The sequence below is a fragment of the Leptodactylus fuscus genome, chromosome 2 (genome assembly GCF_031893055.1).
Source record: "Leptodactylus fuscus isolate aLepFus1 chromosome 2, aLepFus1.hap2, whole genome shotgun sequence".
NCBI lineage: Eukaryota > Metazoa > Chordata > Amphibia > Anura > Leptodactylidae > Leptodactylus > Leptodactylus fuscus.
The window spans coordinates 252,981,932-253,005,280 of record NC_134266.1 but is presented as its reverse complement, the minus strand read 5'-3'; the positions used below and the strand labels follow the sequence as shown (position 1 = coordinate 253,005,280).

The 23,349-nt window shown below is 42.7% G+C and overlaps 2 protein-coding genes across 2 annotated transcripts in view; both read right to left on the bottom strand.

Annotated features, from left to right (window-relative positions):
• Window positions 1-23,108, bottom strand: part of LOC142195929 (gap junction beta-2 protein-like) — a 66,902-nt gene extending 43,794 nt beyond the window's left edge. The window contains exon 1 of the mRNA XM_075266044.1: window positions 22,993-23,108. The gene's annotated coding sequence lies outside the window, so the exon portion shown is untranslated. The remainder of the gene's footprint in view (window positions 1-22,992) is intronic.
• On the bottom strand, window positions 19,575-23,128 carry LOC142195930 (gap junction beta-2 protein-like). The gene is made up of 2 exons (XM_075266045.1): window positions 22,993-23,128; window positions 19,575-20,523 (listed from the first exon to the last, which is right to left on the bottom strand). The coding sequence occupies exon 2, from the start codon at window positions 20,503-20,505 to the stop codon at window positions 19,768-19,770; it is 738 nt and encodes a 245-aa protein (XP_075122146.1). The 5' UTR covers window positions 20,506-20,523; window positions 22,993-23,128; the 3' UTR covers window positions 19,575-19,767.
• Window positions 23,129-23,349: the final 221 nt, after the last annotated feature.

Below are 23,349 nucleotides of genomic sequence, written 5' to 3'. Positions count from 1 at the left end.
GCTGTTCGCTGAAAGGCTCATTCACACTAGGAGAATTGTTGTGTTCTTTTGGATCACTCCAATAAAGTTTTTGTCAGGCACAAAATCACCCACCCTGATCGGGGCAGTGTGTCCTTACTGACAATGTGAACCTTGCACTTTGCAGAGAACGTCACGACCTGCTGCTTAACTTCAGAAAGTGCAGACAAAACCGGGACTGTTCTCTGTTTTCTGGGAACGTTTGATACACAAAAGGAAAGTAAATGCATTACAAGACTTTCCATGAGAAATGAGAATACACAAGAAAATAGGAAAACAGCTTCAGATCTCCAGGTGCAAATATAATAGGTATTTAGTAATATATTCCCCATAAAGTTATATAGCTCATTGGAGACTACAACTAGTAACATACAGTACCATAGTAGATGAGGTTGGGAGAAGACACCGGTCCATCAAGTCCAACCTATAACCCTACAAGGTTGATCCAGAAGAAGGCAAAAAGCAGAACATGAGCCTGACACCCATTGTCCCATGTCAGGGGCAAAAAAATCCTTGACTTGAAATGCCCTGAATATTATCTTCATAGGAATGCTGGTGGTTTATATGGCATGGCCTGACAAGTGGTAGGATTTATATTAAACATGCGTCATGTTGGGATTTTTTTTTTAAATTTAATTTATACTATTGTATCACTTAAAGTGAAAAAATTGAAATAAAAAAAAATAAGGTTACCCTGCAGAGAGCATTAATAGGAGCAGAGACATATCTATGTGGACACAAACTGATGTGGCAATGCAGAGAGTGCTTTGGTGATACAGACAGGGCTAAAACGTAATTCACAGCTAAAGGGAAACAATTGGGAGGCAATTCCAGAGGAAAACTGGAGTATTTGTGACCCCAATGCACTTGCAGGCTGATTTACATATCTGTAAAAAACTGATTATGGGACCTGCAACGTATCACATTGAAAGCAATAGGAAAAAAGCCTCCCATTGATTTCAATGGGTAGCGCACGTATGCCAGCACCCATAGAAATCAATGGGATCTGGTTTTTACCCGCTCATTCTGAACGAGCCTTACGTTCAGAATGAGCAGAGCGTAACTCCGAGTGCAGGCTCCCTATCTCTGCATTGCTCCCTCGGTTTGTGGCCATATAGTATGTTTCTGCTCCCAGTAAAAGCCCCTAAAAAGCACTATTATTGGTTTGGGTGTCATTTTGGACTCTCTTTAAAAAAAAAAAAAAAAAGTAGAAGCTAGAAGCCAAAAAGGACAGATATAAGTACAATTGTGGAGCAGTATGGAGTGGTGAAGTGCTTATTTAGGTGCTTTTTCCATCACTGTACCTAGGTGACTGTACTGTTATAAATGCTGCTGCCCATACTGGGCTCTCTCCCTCAGAAGCAGAAGGAAAGTCTATGTCCAGGCTAAATGATTGCCCAGATTCTTTCACTACGGTTACAGCTACAGTTGTAGCTGTACTGTATTGTACTGGACATGTATGACAAAGGCTCACTAGACTGACATATGGGAAGAATATGCAAATCTGACTTCCATGATGTAATTACTATGGGAAAAATATGCAAATCTGTCTTCAATGATGTAATTAGGAAGTCAGGTGCCTCAGTGTTGCAAACCAATAGAGGGCGCTCACTGGAATGTGCAAGCCTGTCTTCCCTGATGTAGTTAGGAACACAGAATCTCAGTGAAAATAGCCCAATAAAGGCTGCTCCCTTTAACATCATGCTCGACCTTCCAAGAGGCCTTTGTTTTGCAATGATGCTGGGATTATTACCAGGTATAGTCTCTCAACCGAGGACGACCGTTTCGATGTTGTTGCATCTTGTCAGCTCAACGTAGAGAAGACTAACCTGGTAGAGGTGAGAGGCTTAGACAGGGTTAGGGGGATATCGTCACTCCTTGGGGAGAGACCACCATATAGGTGTGTGGAGACTTATTAAGCCTTTAGCACTCCACTTTGCAAGGGACTATCTGTCTTCCATGATGTAATTAGGATGCCAGTGCCTCAAGTATGCACACCAATAGAGGGCGCTGACTGAGAATGTGCAAGTCTATCTTCCATGATGTAATTAGGAAGACAGAGTCTCAGTCAAGCAAACCAATAGAGGGCGCTCCCTTTAACATCATGCCGACCTTCTAAGAGGCCTTTGTTTGCAATGATGTTGGGATTATACCAGATACAGTCTCTCAGCCAAGGACAGCTGTTTCGATGTGTTGCATCTCATAGACAGACCTAAATATTTTGAACACCAATTTGTTTTATTACAACCAGATAATTGTGATATTTCAGAAGATATATTTTTTGAACAGGAAATCCATGGAACCATTGGAGTTGCAGGAATCTCAAGAGCTGTCAAGAACTCAAACAAATGCATAGTGACAATTTCTGAAAATATGAAAACATATCACACGTGCTTTTCTATAGAATAATCTGGGCAATGGGTCTAACTGGCACATCCGATGGCCTAATGTATTACATTTGGTAGGAATGGCTGGCACTTACTAAACGTGTTAGTCAATTCAAATGGAAACAACATCACACAAGCAATGACTATATTTTTCCTTGGATTTATGATCAGTAGGTTTTTTTCACTCATGCATCTTTTATAGGAAGGAAAATCAACTCTGTATATAGGGGAAGAGAAGAATTCGCTAAGGAAATATCTTTCTTGTGCTGATCTGATCATCTTTTGATCCTCCGAAAATTGTATTGTGTAAGAGGTCTTAGTTTGTAACAGATGTTCTGTAAGAAAGGAGTAAGGAATGATGACTCAAGACCACAAAATAAAAAAATAAACTAACCACAAACTTTACTGAGCCCCACCACAGTTCAGGAAGATTTAGGGCTCATGCACAGCGCAATGTGGTCTCTATTGTCTATAAGGCTTATGTAACCTATGCGTGAGATCATTAGTTTATACTGTATAGGAGGCAGTATACAGTGCGGGGATACTAAGGGGCAGTATAGTGTAGTGCTGTGCGAGGGGCACATAGGGGGCATTATACTGTGTGGGGTTACTAAGGGGCAGTACAGTGTTATGCTGCATGAGAGGCACATAGGGGGGGGGCATTATACTGTGTGGGATTAATAAGGGGCAGTACAGTGTAATGCTGTGCGATGCTCACATAGGGGGCATTATACTGTGTGGGATAACTAAGGGGCAGTACAGTGTAATGCTGTGTGAGGGGCACATAGGTACCATTATACTGTGTGGGGTCACTAAGGGGAAGTACAGTGTTATGCTATCTGAGGGGCAAATAGGGGGCATTATATTGTGTGGGGTTACTAAGAGGCAGTACAGTGTTATGCTGTCTGAGGGGCACATAGGGGGCATTATACTGTGTGGGGTTACTAAGGGGCAGTACAGAGTTATGCTGTGTGAGGGGCACATAGAGGGCATTATACTGTATGGGGTTACTAAGAGGCAGTACAGTGTTATGCTGTCTGAGGGGCACATAGGGGGCATTATACTGTGTGGGGTTACTAAGGGGCAGTACAGAGTTATGCTGTCTGAGGGGCACATAGGGGGCATTATACTGTGTGGGGTTACTAAGGGGCAGTACAGCGTAATGCTGTGCGATGCTCACATAGGGGGCATTATACTGTGTGGGGTTACTAAGGGGCAGTACAGTGTTATGCTGTCTGAGGGGCACATAGGGGGCATTATACTGTGTGGGGTCACTAAGGAGCAGTACAGTGTTATGCTGTGTAAGGGGCACATAGGGGGCATTATACTGTGTGGGGTCACTAAGGAGCAGTACAGTGTTATGCTGTGTAAGGGGCACATAGGGGGCATTATACTGTGTGGGGTTACTAAGGGGCAGTAGAGTGTTATGCTTTGTGAGGGGCAAAAAAGGGTCTTTGTACTTTTTTGGGACATTGAGGAGTCTTTTTCACTGTGTGTCACACAGAGGGAGATGATATTACTTTGGATGGGTCAGGGCAGGTTTAGTGGTATGGCTTGAAATATGTAAATTGGTTATGGCGCATCAATCACAGTGTAGGGATTGTCCCTCTGTCTGTGTTCACAAAGTTGGGCGTTATACCTGTACATTATTACTCTGTGGGAGGGCACTGTGTGTGTGATACTGGGGGCACTGACTGTGTGGAACTAGTATGTTAAGGGGGGCCATCAGTATTAGGTGTAGAAGCAGGATGGCACTGTTAGCGAACGAGGATGAAGGGAATGATGGAACCTAAGACATTTGTGTAGCAATATTTGCAGAGATGACTTGTGGCTTTCATGGTGGTCTGCACCAGATAGAGAAGAGGAGGATAAAGTATACAATCCAAGAAAACATCACCACTAGATGTAATACATATGGATTTCTCCTGTTTTACCTTTGACTGCATACAGAGCCAGCCTTAGGTTGGGTGGAACCCTGTTCAAAATCTGCTTTTGTTGGCCCTCATTGGTCGTAAAGTATTACCATGGCCACTCCAGAACCAAGCTCCTAATAAAAATACAGAACAAGGATCATTCTTAGTGCAAAAAATTGTGTCTGTGATTTAAGAATATCTGCACTGTGTACCTTGATTATAGAAAAAAATGCCCCTAAATAATATATCCACACTGTGCCCCGGCTAAGATAGTCCCCCACTGGACCACTGTGATTCTATAAAATACCTTCACTGTGCCCTATAGATACCCCCACTGTCTTAATTAATAAGAACCCCCTGCCACCCCGGCATAGATTGCTCACCTCCCAACATTCACACCTGTAGCTGAGCCCCTGAGGAACATCGCAGGCAGTACAATGACTTCATTTTCTGCATGCATTAAAGAATAGATGTCAAGAGACAATGCAAGGTGTCTAGCGAGACCCCTTGTAGACATCTAGTATCACCAGCTCTGCAACTTATCCCATTGTATTTGAGTGTTAAGGACATGGCTACATCCTAGCTGAAGGCTCCCTATGCGACCACATGGGTTGCACTTAGATAAGGCCGGTCATGGTTGCATCTTACAAGTAAACTTATCTTTGACTTGAATAAGCAGGCACACTTTAAGAACAGCTGGGGTTCCATGGTACCCATAATCTGCCCAAAACATTGCAATCAATATACAATCTATCACGCTCTGTCTAATGTTAATGAAGTGAATGACTTGCTTGGACTTGCTGTTATTACCTCATTTTGTACTAGTATCAGTGCCAGTCTTCAGCATTTGGAACAGGGAGGATATTTTGGGAGGATATGTTCTCAAATATGACGTGCAAAATCAAAGGAGGAATTCCAACCAGTGCCTATGGAAATTTCCAGAATGTTTAAGATATATGGTAAATTGTTGTTGTTTTCAATCTCACGGGGTGTACAAGACGCACTTGATCAGAAATATTGTGTCATTACTAAAAGATGAGTGATCACTAAAGCCCTACAAGTAAGTATGCAGCCTTAACCAACCACACAGAATATGAGAACTGTTAAAGAGTGCAAAGCAGAACCTGCACAGTAGTAAGAAGGTCAGACCTTATGGTGTTATTGGTGCACACGGCTCTGCCTGCGGCCCAATGGCAGAGCCAACTGCGCAGGCGTACAAGTGTGACCCAACGCCGGAAGAAGAAGATGAAGAAGCCGTTGCTGACGAAGATGGAGGCGGTGCTGGAGAGAGTTCTTTCGCAGCATTGGACACGCACCCAATGCTGTTTGAGCGCTGGGGCCCGCCCCCAGTGCTGCGACAGAAGTCATTTGCATACTGACAAAAAAACGGATTTTGTAACTGAACGGCGGAGCGTTGAAGACATCTAAAAGTAGGAGAAGAATAGCCTTTCTTAAGGCTATTCCGACGTATCAACTAGAAAAAAAAGTTTTTAATGGTAGAATCACTTAAAGTTTTATCTCACATATACATAGCTCAATTCTCAAGCAAGTAAGTATTCCCGACAAATGCTCCCACTTCTATGTGTACACTTGCACATTAGATAATAACCATGTGTATAGGTTCAGAGAGGTTCATAGAAGGTAAGCAGAACCCACAGTTTGTGTGCCAGTGTAAATATAGGTCTCCTCAGAAAAAAACAAGTCTGACAACTACAAGTAACATACATAATGTACTGAGATGATAATATGTCTGCCAAAGGTCTGTTTGTCATTTTATACAGTGTGGTTTTTGGTTAATGGAGGTGTAACCTCGGGATGTCTATGTTTTTCCTTTGGGAATGATTGTCCAGATAACATACAATAACTATTGTAGTCCCTCATCTGCTTCTCTATAACTGGGATTTTGCTTTACAGTATAAGCGTATATAGTATAGACAATTGATTTTACATTGAGGCATACTAAGATTTTTGCAATTTTCCCCTGTGTTCTTTTGATAGAACTTTAGGGTTCAATTTACCTCATTAATACCTGGTGGGAGGGATATTTTAGGGTTTAGTGGCAGCCACTGTGCCATTTTATTTCATATTTAATAAAAGTTATATTTTAGTTTTAATTTTTTTTTCAGTTCAATTTATACTAACCAGAATATACAGTGTTGGCCAAAAGTATTGGCACCCCTGCAATTCTGTCAGATAATACTCAGTTTCTTCCAGAAAATGATTGCAATCACAAACTCTTTGGTATTAATATCTTCATTTATTTTGCTTGCAATGAAAAAACACAAAAGAGAATGAAAAAAAAGTCAAATCATTGATCATTTTACACAAAACTCCAAAAATGGGCCCCCTCATCCTAATACTTGGTAGCACAACCTTTAGACACAATAACTGCGCACAACCGCTTCCGGTAACCATCACTGAGTTTCTTACAAGGCTCTGCTGGAATTTTAGACCATTCTTCTTTGGCAAACTGCTCCAGGTCCCTGAGATGTGAAGGGGGCCTTCTCCAAACTGCCACCAAGAGATCTCTCCTCCCCCACAGGTGTTCTATGGGATTCAGGTCTGGACTCATTGCTGCCACTTTACAAGTCTCCAGTGCTTTCTCTCACCACCATTTTCTAGTGCTGACCTGAAGTGTGTTTTGGGTCATTGTCCTGCTGGAAGACCCCTGACCTCTGAGGGAGACCCAGCTTTCTCACACTGGGCCCTACATTATGCTGCACAATGTGTTGGTCGTCTTCAGACTTCATAATGCCATGCACACGGTCAAGCAGTCTAGTGCCAGAGGCAGCAAAGCAACCCCAAAACATCAGGGACCCTCCGCCATGTCTGACTGTAGGGACCGTGTTCTTTTCTTTGAAGGCCTCTTTTTTTCCCCTGTAAACTCTATGTTGATGCCTTTTCCTACTTTTGTCTCATCTGACCAGAGAACATTCTTCCAAAACGTTTTTGGCTTTCTCAGGTAAGTTTTGGCAAACTCCAGCCTGGCTTTTTTATGTCTCTGGGTAAGAAGTGGGGTCTTCCTGGGTCTCCTACCATACAGTCCCTTTTCATTCAGACGCTGACACTGGATAGTACGGGGTGACACTGTTGTACTCTTGGACTGCAGGGCAGCTTGAACTTGTTTGGATGTTAGTCGAGGTTCTTTATCCACCATCTGCACAATCTTGCGTTGAAATCTCTCGTCAATTTTTCTTTTCCGTCCACATCTATGGAGGTTAGCCACAGTGCCATGGGCTTTACACTTCTTGATGACACTGTGTACGGTAGACACAGGAACATTCAGGTCTTTGGAGATGGACTTGTAGCCTTGAGATTGCTCATGCTTCCTCACAATTTTGCTTCTCAAGTCCTCAGACAGTTCTTTGGTCTTTCTTTTCTCCATGCTCAATATGGTACACACAAGGACACAGGACAGAGGTTGAGTCAACTTTAATCCATTTCAACTGGCTGCAAGTGTGATTTATTTATTGCCACCACCTGTTAGGTGCCTCAGGTAAGTAACAGGTGCTGTTAATTACACAGATTAGAGAAGCATCACATGATTTTTCAAACAGTGCCAATACTTTTGTCCACCCCCTTTTTATGTTTGCAGTGGAATTATATCCAATTTGGCTTTTTGACAATTCTTTTTGTGGTTTTCCATTGAAGAAAAATTAAATGAAGATAATAATACCAAAGAATTTGTGATTGCAATTATTTTCTGGAAGAAAATGAGTATTATCTGGCAGAATTGCAGGGGTGCCAATACTTTTGGCCAACGCTGTATATATATCAGTCTTTGTATGGTGATAGCCTGGGACTCTTTAGTCCCAACATGTGCATGGCCAGTTTTAATTATATTAAAAGGGGTTGGTTAGGAATTTTTTTCCTTGGGACAGACCATACAGATGTGATAGTTGGCTAGCCCCCACGTAGATCAGACATTCAGGGGTACGTCCTGTCTCTGTACTATACACAGCATGGAGCCAGGAGCAGTTGGCTCTGTGCCCTGTGTACTAGTGATATATAAAATTTTAGATTTTTCAGGTTTTGTCTTATTTTATGAAAACCTTCATACTATAACATTGGTAACAATAATGTATAATATGACCATGTGCTCTACTAGTGTCGAAAAAAAGCAATAAGGAAGATAAGATTAAAACCCTACAGAGCTTCTGCCTGAAAGGACAAATTTTATAAAGGTGAAACTCAGTTTAGTTTTATTAGATTGAAAGTCTGTGTATCTGGGAGATTACATAAGGCTTATCATGGCTGCCAGGAAGATTAGATTGGGCACCAGAAGCTGGGATTTTAGCAAGGGAGTTATCATGTCAGGAAAAGTGACAGATTTATCAACACCAAAGTCTAATATTTGCTCAAGATAGAAGACAAAAACTCAAATACTTTAAGTAAGAAATAAGGTTTAATTTGTATTGTCTAAGAAGACTCAGATAGAAACATCATTGGTTTGTTTATCAGGCCATCACTTAGTTTCACTAGGACAAGAAAAATTGTAAGCCTACATTCACAAGACATAGCCATACAGCCATAGCCGATCCTCACCCAAGGGGTGGCCGTATTCACAGATCCCTTATATATTACAATGTTTGGAGGGATCCGTGAAAACAAACAAAAATAGAGCAGACCGTAAAAATATTGGTCACATGAATTGCCCCCATTCACTGACAATGAGATTAATGTGGCTGTTAACCCCTTCCTAACATCTGCTGTAATAGTATGGCGGATGTTGGGTTTTTAAATATGGCGGCTGTTCAGGATCCGAGGTATTTGCTGTATTATACCCCTGGCGCCTTGGTCAAAGCTGATCAAGATGCCATTTTCATGGCAGCACCAGAAAGAGATCCATTGCCATGACAGTTGGGAGTCTATTGAAGGTTCCCATATTTGCCTGGCAATGATTTGTATGACAGGCTGCTCTATGCATCCTTGTGCACAGAAATATAAAAAAGTTACAGAATATGTCAGAATATGGCAACTTTAAAGGGATTCTACCATTAAAACCTCTTTTTTTGTGGATAAGACGTCGGAATAGCCTTTAAAAAGGCTATTCGTCTCTTATCTTTAGATGTGATCGCCGCCGCGCCGTTCCTTAGAAATACCGGTTTTTATCGATATGCAAATTAGTTCTCTGGCAGCGAAGGGGGCGGGCCCCAGCGCTGAAAATGCGATGGGGGTGTCCCCACTGCTGCTCGAGAACACGATCCTGCGATGCCTCAATCTTCGGCTGGAACCTCCCCTTCTCTGTCGTCTTCCTCCTGCGTCACCTCCGACGCCTGCGCAGTTGGCTCTGCCAGTGAGACACCAGCAGAGCTGAGTGCGAATGCCGGCCGGCGGCCATTTTTGGGAGGCCGCTGCTGCATTGAACTACAAGAGCAAAATGGCCGCTGCCCGGCATGCGCAGTCAGCTCTACTAGTGTCTCACTGGCAGAGCCAACTGCGCAGGCGTCTGAGGTGACGCAGGAGGAAGACGACAGAGAAGGGGAGGATCCAGCCGAAGATAGAGGCGTTGCAGGATCGTGTACTCAAGCAGCATTGAGGACGCCCCCATCGCATTTTCAGCGCTGGGGCCCGCCCCCAACTCTGCCAGAGAACTAATTTACATACTTTTAAAAAATACGGTACATCTTGGTGCAGCTAAGAGCCACACTCCAAAGATTATGGGTCCATGGTTTTCTGCAGTTAACCCCAAGTGGACCCCAAAAACAGAAACCCAAGCACAGGTATGAACCTAGAGAAAGAACAGAGCTGAATACCATCCTGGTACTAGTAATAACCTAGCGTCATTTCCGTCCACTTAATCCCTATACACACATAGTTGTCAGCGCCATCTATTTCATGGACTGACTTATATTTACCCCAAATTAGTATCTTGGGCCTAGAAACATGACATTGTGTGCAGTTGTCTGACATCAGTTTCCCTGTAGGTCGCTGTATTGTTTATGAAATGATCGTGATGCAAAGTTACGTGACAATGTCTACATTAGAAATACTTGTTCTTCAGCCTAGGACAATAGGAACCATATTAGTTTTTTCCTGCTATCAAATGACAAAGCATTGCATCATTTTTTATACCTAAGGACAATAAAGGCTGGAACTTCTTGTCGGTTCGTCATCCTCTGGATTTCCAGCATAGAACAAGTTAAGAAATATGTTTCAGTGAGTTTTTCTCTTTAAGGGTGCATTCACACTGAGTAAACGCTAGCTTATTTTGTAGAGTAAAATTACACTTGTAAATTTTGCTATCCCATTGACTTCAATGATATTTTTTTACAAGTGTAAAAATACGCCTGTAAAAAATACGCCTGTAAAAAATACGCCTGTAAAAATACGCCTGTAAAATGTCATTGAAGTCAATGGGATAGCAAAATTTACAAGTGTAATTTTACTCTACAAAATAAGCTAGCGTTTACTCAGTGTGAATGCACCCTAAGGAAGTTTATCAGAAAGGTGAAGGAGGACACAATTACATTCTTGTAAATATTCATGTCCAATTATTTAAAGGGGTGTCCCATGAAGACAATCGGACGATCAACTCTGCAATCGCAGTCACTGCTATTGCTTTCTTCAGGCGGAAAACGCCTGAAGAAAGGTCATGTCGCTTCTTTTGTCTCCTAGTGGAAAAAAACGCTAGAGTAAGAAAAAAAGGCTAGACCTCTACATAGACCACCATAGTATGGAGGCGGATTTTGAGGCGAAATCCCCTGTCAAAATCCGCCTCCTTGTCCCTGTGTGAACTAGCCCTTAGGGGGTTTTCTGGAGTTTAAGTGGTGATCTATGCTTAGGAAGATCCATGGTGGTCCAACCCCGGGATCGCTGTGGATCAGCTGCTTGAAGTGGCACAGACCATGTGATTTTACATTCATTGATCACATGGCCTGATTGCAGCTCAGTCCCATTCAAGTGAATTGTCTGAGCTGCAATACCAAGCACAGCCACTGTAGGGTGCTGTGTTTGGTAAGCACTGAATAGGCTGTAGGCTCTTCATACAGTTGATAGGCTTGGTTGAGGGTTAGGGGATGTGGACCCTTGCCAATTAGTAAATCATGGAAAACCCCTTTAAGCTAAGGCTCCACATTGCAGAAACGCAGCTATTTTGGTGCAGATTTTGCTTCACTTTTTTTTTTTTTTTTTTTTAGCCAAAGCCAAGAATGGTTACAAAGGGAATGTGACATACAGCATATGAGAGGTTCTTATACTTCTCCCTTCTGCTCAATCCACGCCTGGATTTGGCTAAAAAAAAAAACGCATCAAAATCTGCAACAAAAAAACACTGTGTTTCTAGTCAGTTCCAGTGACCTGTTTTAATGACCTCCTTGTATCTTTATTGTCGGCTCTATGAATCGCACAAGGAATTTTATAAATCCTTATGACTTAAGGATAAGGAATTGATATGAAGATATTTATTCATCTGAATCAATAAGGTGTCATCTATGAAGTTACTTTCTATGTGCTGAGGTCGAGTATTTGGAAGGTCTTTATAGACTATTGCTTATTGGATTTATACTGCCATCTTATGGGAAACTTATAAACTGGCAGTGTCAGGACAATGGACTGAACTACAGGTTTCTACTAGGAATGGTGTTTGAGTTTTTGACACCTTTTTTTGCATATCCTATCTATATTTGAAGGACGCATTATGGATTATCACTAAAACGTTAGATCATGTTATTTTATTGTTACTGGAGTTAAAGGGATTGTCCAGGGAGTATTCATTCACTTACTTGGTGTGTAGACTGCTTTTGATGTCCCCGGGGATTCCGATGACGTCACAACTAGAGATGAGCGAACACTGTTCGGATCAGCCGTTCCGAACAGCACGCTCCCATAGAAATGAATGGAAGCACCTGGCATGTACACTTTGCCGGCGGCCGGTCGCCGTGCCAGGTGCTTCCATTCATTTCTACGGGAGCGTGCTGTTCGGAACGGCTGATCCGAACAGTGTTCGCTCATCTCTAGTCACAACCTCTAGGTCATGTCATTAAAGGCAACATTCGGCTCCTGGGGTCACTCTGTCCTCTCCCTCCTTACCTGTGCTATGTGGGCTCACTATAGTAAAACCAGTCCCCATGGCAAAAGTGATTAAGGAACGTGTGGAGCCACATGGGGGGGTTGGATCGAACGATGCCTGTGATCACATGACTCGGGGTCGTGATTTTATCGGAACACCTGGGCGCATCAGAAGTGAATAAATACTCCACAGACAACCACTTTTAGCTCATGATGAACTTTTTGGGGCTTGGGGTCTCATTATTATTAGATTTCAAGCTGAAGACTAAAGCCACATTTGATTTTGGATGGTGCAGCAGTAATGGTTGCCACAGGGCCCAGGAGTCTAGGGGGCCCAGCGACAGCCGTTACCGCTGCAGATTTTTTTTTTTTTTTTGTGAATAGGCGGTTACCTGCTGGAGTAATTTGAGCATGTAATTGGCCCTATTTACTTACTGATCCTGGTTTCTGCCCACAGCCACCTATGCTTCCCCTTCGGCAGAGGCGGCTGTGAGCAGGAGCTGGGATCGGTAAGTGAGGCCAAGTATAATGATTCAGACCCCCGAGTATAATGATCAGAGGCCCAGGGGAGGTGATGTTAACATAAACAACACTGTTACTTACCACTCCTGTCTCTGGAAGGCTTTGGGCCTACTTGTGTGACATCCCAGACGTCACGTGGGTTGGGCTTGAGTCCTTATGTGTTGTGACGCAAGCCCTGGCTCAAGTGGCGTCTCTTCCATCACTGAAGATGTCCGACATCAGCAGGGACTATGCCAGAGCCCAGGAGAGGTAAGTAACAGTGTTTTTTATGTTTGAACCCTCCCCATGGTCCCTAATTAATATACCCTGGAGTCTGAAAAGACCTCAGAGTATATTAATTGTTCATGGGAGGTCCACAATGGGGCATAATACTGTGTACAGAGGCCACTATGGGCCATAAAAGTGTGTGCAGGGACCACTATGGGGCATAATACTGTGCACAGGGGCCACTGAGGGACATAATACTATGTGCAGGGGCCACTATGGGGCATAATACTGTGTGCAGGGGCCACTGAGGGACATAATACTGTGTGCAGGGGCCACTGAGGGACATAATACTATGTGCAGGGGCCACTGAGGGACATAATACTATGTGCAGGGCCACTAAGGGGGATAATACTGTACGCAGGGGCCACTATGGGGGATAATACTGTGTGTAGGGACCACTATGGGGGATAATACTGTGCGCAGGGCCACTATGGGGGATAATACTGTGTGCAGGGCCACTATGGGGGATAATACTGTGCGCAGGGGCCACTATGGGGGATAATACTGTGTGTAGGGACCACTATGGGGTATAATACTGTGTGCAGGGGCCACTATGGGGCATCATGCTGTGTGCAGTGGCCACTATGGGGTATAATACTGTGTGCAGGGGCCACTATGGGGCAATAATACTGAGTGCAGAGGCCACTATGGGGCAATAATACTGCGTGCAGGGGCCACTATAGGGCAATAATACTATGTGCAGGGGCCACTATAGGGCATAATACTGTGTGCAGGGGCCACTATGGGCCATAAAAGTGTGTGCAGGGGCCACTATGGGGCATAATACTGTGTGCAGGGGCCACTATGGGGCATAATAGTGCATGCAGGAATGCGAGGGGGGGGGGGTCGGTCGGGGTCTTTGGGGGAATAAGTTGGTTGCGGGTGGGGGAGCATGTCAAAAGTTTGCCATGGGGCCCCACCATTCCTAGTTATGCCACTGCAAATACTGACTGTCTGCTGATGTTGGCCAAAAATATCCTGTACAGTCAAATTATTTTTGAAAGACAAAAGTCTCCCGTTGGCTATTCACTGTATTTTCATGGTCTACTGTTGAAATGATTGATACTCAGTAGTGAAATCCTGTATTAATATTTGGCATAAAGATCCACAGCAAAACTTAGCTTTTATTGATACCGTATATACTGGGCTTGCAGAACTCCCAAACCTATCATAATCTTTCCCAAATATACATCCTTAAAAGATAACCCCAATTATTGGAGGTGGGGGTTCAGGGGTGCCCAGAGACAATTTTTTCTATATAGGCAGACCAAGACATATAGTCTTGGAAAATACTGCGAAACTAGATGGCATTCACCAATAAGGTCAATGGAGGTCTACCCACTATAGCAATTCCAAAGTACATGAAACAATTGGTTCCAGTTGGGAGCCCCCTTAAAGATAGCTATACCTTAATAGGAAAGCTAAGTCTAATCTCCTTATCCTTTATCTTTGTGATCTCCAATCTTAAAAGTTTAGAGTGGAATATTATATAATATGTATAACTGGATATTCTGGAAGCCACACCACACAATCAGATAAAGCTAAGGTTCGGCTGAAAGAACTGGCTTGATATCAGAGACTGTTGAACAAGAATATCTGGAATCACAAGAGTCCGAAGATCTGGAGCCAAGACAAGTGCTGTATGTTAGGAAGGAATGGAGCCAATAATTTGGGTAGAAGCCTTGGCCACCATAAAGAAAATGAATAAGTCAGTTATGGAACTATCCAAGTGAGAGAAGTAATGTCCGACATTTCCCTCATAAGTGAAGAGATGAAAAAATGGCAAAGACAAAAGAACAAATAAGCAAATTGAAAGACGGTGTTAATATAGAGGCTCTGGTCAAAAAAAAAATGGTCAACTATCATCACTGAACTGGACAGATCAAGAAGGATGAACGACAGGTTAAATAGATTCTGAGAAGGAATTAAAGGGATAGACTCCACTGTGTGCACTGAGAATGGATATTGGATATATGGAGAAGATTGTTTTACAAAAAGATTTTTAATAGCAGAAACTCCATTAAAACCCTGCCCACCAAGAACAAATCCTCAGTCCATTATGCGAAGTGCAAGATTTTCCGCAGACATTAGCATCAGACACCGACACTAGTGTGAACGCCTCCTATTTCCCAGCAGCTAACAATGAGATCACATTACCCAATGGAATTGAAGGATCCCATAAATTTTCAGATATACAGAAATAACTAAATAAGGTAATACTCATGTGGCAACCCAGAGTTCCAGCATGGTAAACCCCATCAGATCCTCACCAGGTGGAGATCAGACGGCTTAGCTGTAGTAGCAGATATTATTAATATCTCATCACCACGAGATCTCACTTTTAACAAAGCTTATACACGATGTCCATTTTTTTAATAGTCACCCGTTCCTTTACATGTACCTATAAAGCTATGTCCCCTGCCGTCCTCAGGACCCTCGGTGAGGCTGATTGCGATGACAAATTATGCCGAAGACTATTGACCTTGACCAACACATGGAGAGAGATTTCTAACCAATACTTGTTTCTGGAATCTATTGGGAGTTACTAACTGGACACGCAACAGATATCATTTTATCGACTCTGTACAAATCCTCCAAATATATACCTGCAGCCTCCTATTGAGAGATGGCCACGGAGGATAGATGATGTCACAATGCAGTTTCTTCATGGGTGTCACGTTCGTGTCTGAGTCCAGACCCAGATTCCAGACTGCAGATTGCACCGCTAAGGAAACATGGGAAGGAGACTATCCCTGGCACTACGGTGGCTAGCTAGGCCCTGCCTACAGGTGGTGGTCAGCTGCCCCCAAGCTAGCCTTGGCCCTGACAACTCCTGGCTCTCTAGCACGAAGACCTAGCCGACAGACAGGGCAAGAGCTACAAGAGAGTTAGGGACTGGGGATTCTAAGGTGGTGACCCCTACAGAAACCAAGGTGCAGCTGCAGACAAAACAAACAGGATGGGATGTGCTGGACAACGGACACGCAGCACAACACAATACGCAACAAGAGAATGAAGAGAGGGACAGTGGAGAGGTGAGGAAAGGGTAAACATGAGACTGGGGTAAAATAAACTGGAACCCACCTCAAACAACCAGATAGTGCCAAGCAAACAGAAGTGAATGACAGGGCAGAGTAGAAGTGTGGAGGGACAAACCAAACTCACACACAAGCAACACTCAAACTCCTTCCTAGACAGTTGAAGCACAAGCAAAACACTCCTCCTCCCAGGGCCACAAATTTTAGGTTGGGACCACAAAAACCAGCAATTAGTGGAGCCAGCCCTCTTCCTTATAAAGGCCCCAGAATCCTCCCATAGGTTGATGGCAATAATTAACACCTGAGGTTCGATTCCTGAAACCTCAAGTATGCTCAGAGGACTGACACCAAATACCAAAACCGATGGTCCAGTGGCAAAAAAACCAACAGCAAAACACAGGAGCCCGGATCAAATCCCCAACCGAGACACACACCAAAAAATGCAAATAATAAGGTCATGACAATGGGAGGGGTGACTGACCTGGCATGCTCCAGATGTGGCGAGCTGATCGTAGATCACTATCATTGCCTCTGGGAGTGCCACAAACACAATGGTTATGGCAACATGTACACCTGCGTAGGACCCTTTTAGGCTACCTTTCCGCTTTGGATCTGTCGGTTCCTCCACAGATCAAAAGATTGCCTTATTGTATATCTGCAATGCTATACGCCAGCCTGGTACCAGATTCCCCTACACACCCCTTAGGAACAGAATCTTATGGGTCAGGAGCCCTATGCCTATGATCTTCCCACCATCCTTATAGTCTCTACAAAGCCCAAGGATGGAACTCTTGAGATATTGAATGGTGCGGGAGGTTGATGGTCTGCGCCTCCTCACACCCCCTCCCTCTATTTTCAATCCCCTTACTCTTATGTTAGATTAGTAGCTATACTTGAGAGATTACATGGGATATAGCATTGAGTTGATGACTAAGCTTCATTGACTTCTTATACATATGTTACCTGGGAATACTGAAACAAATTTCCTTCTTAAAACGCGTGTGTATTTTGGCAAAATACACGTGTAAAAATTCACGTGTGAAAATAAGACTCCCATTGACTTCAATGACATTTTACATGTGTATTTTGACGTGTTTTTTTGCATGTGCAAAAAAATGTCATTGAAGTCAATGGGAGAGTGTTATTTTTACACGTGTATTTTGCCAAAATACACGCGCGTTTACTCTGTGTGAACGGGCTCTAAACCCTATGATGTTGTAGTTAAAAACCAGAGGGACTTGTTTTTTATTCCTCCCCATGTACTGATGGGATTGTGCATTGTCTTGCTTTATGCCTTGTCTCTGCCACCTCCATAGCTGATCCCACCGTCTTCCCTCCCCTCCTTCTGCAGCTTCAACAGACAGGCTCTCCAATGTTTAGATCCCCCAGTGGACCTGGTTGACGGAGAGCCAAGCGCTACTGTGAACCTAGCCTAACTGGAAAAACTGAAGCGAATTGGATTCATCTAAACCAAGGATTACCATTACCATGGACAAGGATTTCTGCCACTATTAAAGGTAATAAGGACTCTAGCCTCAACTGACCAGTGTGGTTGTCATCGACATGTTATAGATGTGTTATGTTTAGATGTGAAGGGTTCTTTGGTGCCATTAGATGTTTCCAAAGCATTGATTTTGTTAAGCAGAATTTTTTTCTGGCCAGTTTGGATTTGGTTCAGAGGTGCAACATGAAGCTCCAGAGGACGGGTTATAAAAAATTAAGCCCGGGCGACCCCTTTAATTATCTTAGTTGGTTAATGTTGGGAGGACAATAACTGGATCGTTTGTGCTCAAGTGAACCAATTTTTTGGTACAGTTTTCATTCCTGTAAATGCTTATTATTATTGTACAGTACAAATACATCTACATGTAAAAATATAAAGTGTGGATCAAAATTGGAGCAACAAATGTAAATGTTAAATTTTTATTAACTTCTTTTACATTTGCATTTTACAAAGTGCATGAAATAGTTTGACAATTTCACTTGTTTAACAGGTATATCTTTGTCATCGAGTTCACTGAAGAACATAACGAGAAATCAATTTCCTTCTACCTAAGTCATTCCCCACCCACATAAAAGAGTACAACAATTTCTAGTGTTATTTCACTTATGATGCATTTGGCACAAGTTAAAGAGTTGCTGTCACCGCTGGAGTTTGGCGTCTTATATATGTGTCTTGTGCCGTTTCTCTATTATTAGTCCAAAGCACCCCATGTGACTGCTGAGGTCCAATCAGAGCCCAGGGTTGCTGACATTTGGGAATGAATAGTGGACACCATTAGGAAGCCCAGGAGAGGTGAGTATAACTGTTTCTTATTTTTCCACACCTCCCCTGGGTCTCCGATTATTATACTCTGGGGTCGGAAGAGACGACAGATTATAATGAGTATAATGAATCCTGGGTGGCAACCCCAAAACTTAGGGTTTGACTGAACCTGAAATTTTTGGAAAATTCATAATAAGTAGAGCTGAGCGAACAGTAAAATGTTCGAGGTTCGATATGCGTTTCAAGTAGCCTATTATAGTCTATAGGGGGAAAATGCTCGTTTCAGGGGTAGGCAACGTTCGATCAAATTATACTTACCAAGTCCACGAGTGAGGGTCGAGCTGGATCCTCCGAGAAGTCTTCTCCGGGCAGCGTCCCCGCGGCATCTTCCGGCTCTGAATTCACTCTGCCAGGCATCGGGCCTAGGCAGAGCCGACTGCGCATGCCCACATTACAAGCGGACATGCACAGTCGGCTCTGCCCAGGCCCGATGCCTGGCAGAGTGAATTCAGAGCCGGAAGACGCAGCGGGGAAGCTGCACTGAGAAGACTTCGAAAGGTAGGAGAAGAACCAGCGTTGACTGGCTGACTGTATAGCATTCGGCCAATCAATGCTGGTTTTACATCGAACTTTTCCATTCGAATAGTGAGTGGTACTCGATCGAGTACGAGTATTTCGATTACTGTAGTATTCGATCGAATACTACTCGCTCATCTCTAATAATAAGCTGACTTATTTTAAACTGGTTGGCTCATCTTTTGGTAACAAATGGTAACACCCAATGGTTATTTCATTCCAAGATTTCTACCCAAAAAACTATAGAGATACCACTCAACACAAAGAAAATTCTGGATTAATGACATTGTGTCCAATACAATTCTAAAACGGATAAATCAGGAGCGTTGGTTTTTTTTAATATATTTTAAGTTTTTACAGCTTGCTAAATCTGGTGTCAAATATAGATATAGGGAGTCGTGATTTGTAGAATTGTAAGAATTTTAATTTAAAAAGTAACAAATACAATTTTCCATTAAAAACTAGTAGAATGTGATTCTTTAGACCTTCTTCAAAAACTTACAAAATTAATCCATTTACGTTTAAGAAACTTTTGTAACATAAAAAGTGAAAAATAAAATAAAACCCACCCAAAACATAAAATACAGAAATACTATAACTGTAGATAGATCTTCTACAGCTTCTTATTTTGGATCCACGCGTTTCCCTTCAAGTCATGTCATTTGTATGCGTTAGTCTGCTTGTCTATTACATGAACCAAACCTTTTGCTTTGGACATGGAAGACTGGGCTCAAAAAACATAATATGTGTACCCCTCATTCGGGTTTAGATTAAGGCATCTTCTCATTCAACTTGTTCTGCTCCTCTTCTTTCATAGTAAAGTGGTTGTTGTATTTCTTGCTATTACTGGATTTACCCAAGGCCCGGATGATGAGAAAGCCCAACTCCAACACGTTGAGGGCCATGCAGATGGCTGATACAATGATCATGAAGTAGGTAAATATAGTCTTTTCAGTAGGTCGAGAAATGAAACAATCAACAACGTTCGGGCAAGGCCAGTTGGAACATCTGACTAGACGTTGCATTTGGAAACCATCATAGAGGGTATAGAAGAGGTACATGAAGGCAGCTTCAAAGATGATTCTGAAAATGATGCTAGTGGTGTATGTCCACCACAATGGGCCCTTAATGCTAACTTTACCATCCTTAATTTCTTTCAAGTGTATTTCATCACACTTTCCTTCCTTCTTTAGTTCCCTTTTCTTTCCATTTCTTAGATAGGCCACGTGCATGGCCACCAGTAGTGCTGGGGTGGCTACAAAGATGAGTTGGAGACACCAAAGCCTAATGTGAGACAATGGGAAGTGGTGATCATAGCAAACATTCTTACACCCAGGCTGTAAGGTGTTGCAAGTGAAGTCTGACTGTTCATCACCCCAAACACTTTGTGCGGCCACCACCAAGATCATAACACGGAATATAAAGAGCACAGATATCCAGATTTTGCCAATGCCGGTGGAATGTTTGTTGACTCCTCCAATGATAGCATAAAGACCTCCCCAATCCATGGTGTTGGAAGACGGTTTCTGAAAGACAGATGGAAAGCATGTTAGACGACAGAAGATGCCAGGTACCTAGAGAGGCTTTCGATGGGTAAGAAAATTGTTATTCAAGATAAGATATTAACACATAATTTTATTAAGGCCTAAACTCAATAAACAAGACCCAGATAAACCTGAGTTTATGACGTAAAAGTTCAGCAGGCTGTTTCTTGTACCCATGTAAGCATGCAGACAGGCGGAGGATGTGCGGATTTATTACAAGGTCTGCAATTCGTCAAAAATCAGGGTAATCTTCCAAAGGTGTATAGGTGAGGAAGACTGCCATACAGTATGCCAGTCGTGATGAATCTCCCCATAGACTTCTGTTTTGTAATGAGTCAATATTCTTTGTGTCCTTCACATGACCACTACAATTCTATCCCCTTCAGGGGTACACACTTAAAATTGCCCCCTTGCTCACTCTGACCAGCACAGATCATTGAGGAGAGTGGTGACCTGGTAACCAATGATTGTTCCCATCAATAGTAATTGAAGCGTTCATTCCAGTGGCGAAACAACCATTGTGGCAGATAGACCTGGGACATCATTCATTACCTACGGCATTATTTCAACCGGTAATGGCCAATATTTATTACTCACCAATCTCTGCTCCGTTTCGACCTTCGGCTGGTACATCCTAATATGGGCTATATACTGGGTGAGGGGGCAATATACTGTGTGTGTCAATAAAGAGAGCATCATACTGGGGGGGGGGGCTATAAAGGAGGCAATGTACCGCGTGTGGCCAATAAAAGGGGCAATATACCACGTGGCTGCTAATAAAGGGGGTAGTGTACTTTTTGGAGGCTAATAAATGGGGCAGTGTACTGTAGGGGGGCCAAAAAGTGCAATATACTATACTATACCAATAAAGGGGGAAGTATACTATGTGAGATCCAACAAAGGGGGCTGTATACTATACTGGGACCGAGAATGGGGCTGTGAGGGAGTTAATGAAGGGGGCAATGTATTCTGTAGGGGCCAGTAAAGGGGGTTTTATACTGTGTGGGGGTACAGAACCCTCCATTTCCCCCAGTATCCAGCCTCTAGAGAATCCTGTATATGTCCCTGATCCTTTGGGAGTAAATAATGAAAGTTTCTACTAAATGACAGAATGACATGGGATGAGGAATGGAGCTAGTAAGTATGATATCGATTATCCAGGTAAGTATACGTCAACATGACAATACTTGACACCTCCTCGCATATTGTAAAAGACTGCGATCCGCTATGATGAAGGTTTGGTCTTATGCCAAAACAAATGATGTTTCAATAGTAAAGCTCACAAATAGTATCAAAGGTCACCCCTGTGCTTCATTAACTATCCTGTGTACTTTGTATGGCTGCGTCCACTGGTTAGAGAAGGATTCTGACCGCTTACCCCCCCCACACACACACACACACCTATACAGAACATATGAACGTCTACTTCCCTGTAATCTTGATTATTGTAAATGCAGAATATACAGACGTAACAACGTTTAACTCAACTCCATGTTTGGGGCCAGAGACTGGGACACCAAAGGATCCTCTGATACCGTGGCGAGTTGGACTGACCCTGAGTTAGCAAATAAATATTTGATGGAGACACGTCATGGTCAATTGCCCCCATGCAGTGTGTATTGGTCTATTCATTAAGCACGGATCAACATGTTACATCATTGAATGGCATACAACCCACCAGACCCTATACATGGCACAATAATAGCCAAACAACTTAGTTATTCCTTGAAAATTAGAAGGTAGAAGCATATATATATATATATATATATATATATATATATATATATATATATACTGTATATGTGTGTATATATATATATATATATATATATATATATATATATATATATACATATATACTTCTACCTTCTGTTCAATACACTCCTGGCTTTGGCTCAAAAAAATGCAACAAAAATTTTTTTCCATACATTTTTAGGAGAAATAACAGGAGAACGGTACAACAAGATGCTTCAGAATTGTTATTTCATGGGGAACGCAAGTACTTACTAAACCAGACGTGTCAGGAGGTGTGACATGCTCTTTAAAGGATCGTAATGCCTTCAGGTAGTAAATCCACCTACATTACTGGAGCGAGTCTGTATAATCCACCCAACATGAATAATTCTGTGTATGAACAGATGACTGTGCCGGAGATTGTTAATAATCCTAGTTGGATTTTAAGATGGAAAATGAGTCCTTGTCCTAAACTGCAGCAATACCGGACTTATCGAGGATACACAGGACATGGACTGATGTGGGTTTTGCCCAAACATTAATATTCCCAATATTCCATGTCTATCATCTGCCTTAATGATGCAATGAATCAGAGCACATTATATAAAGCAGGCGTTTGGACTATATAGGTTGTATGTTTAGTAAATGCAATTCCTATGCAAATGGTACAAAGCACAAGTCTAGGTAATGATAGGTTATAACGGATGAGGGACTTACCTGTGCACAGATGGGTGGCTAGTATATCCGATAAACTGTGCCCAGAGCAATGGGCACTGATAGAGATGTCCCACAGGTAAGCGGTAGTAAAAATCCAAAGTGCCTGCCTGCTTCAGAGGCTCAGATAGGATGTAATAGCTCTACTCTCTAATCTGAGACTTTACTGAAACTTTTAGGCAGGTACTATATAGTGCTGCATCTGCGACTCCTCCCATGTGCACACAAAGCACTTCATAGGAAACTGTATCCTCCCCTACAGTATCTGCACCAGGGTCTGGATCATTCATTAACAATTAGGAGAAGACAACATCTGCGGAAGTCAACAATCCGCTTCCCCCAGGCTGCCTGGCACAGATA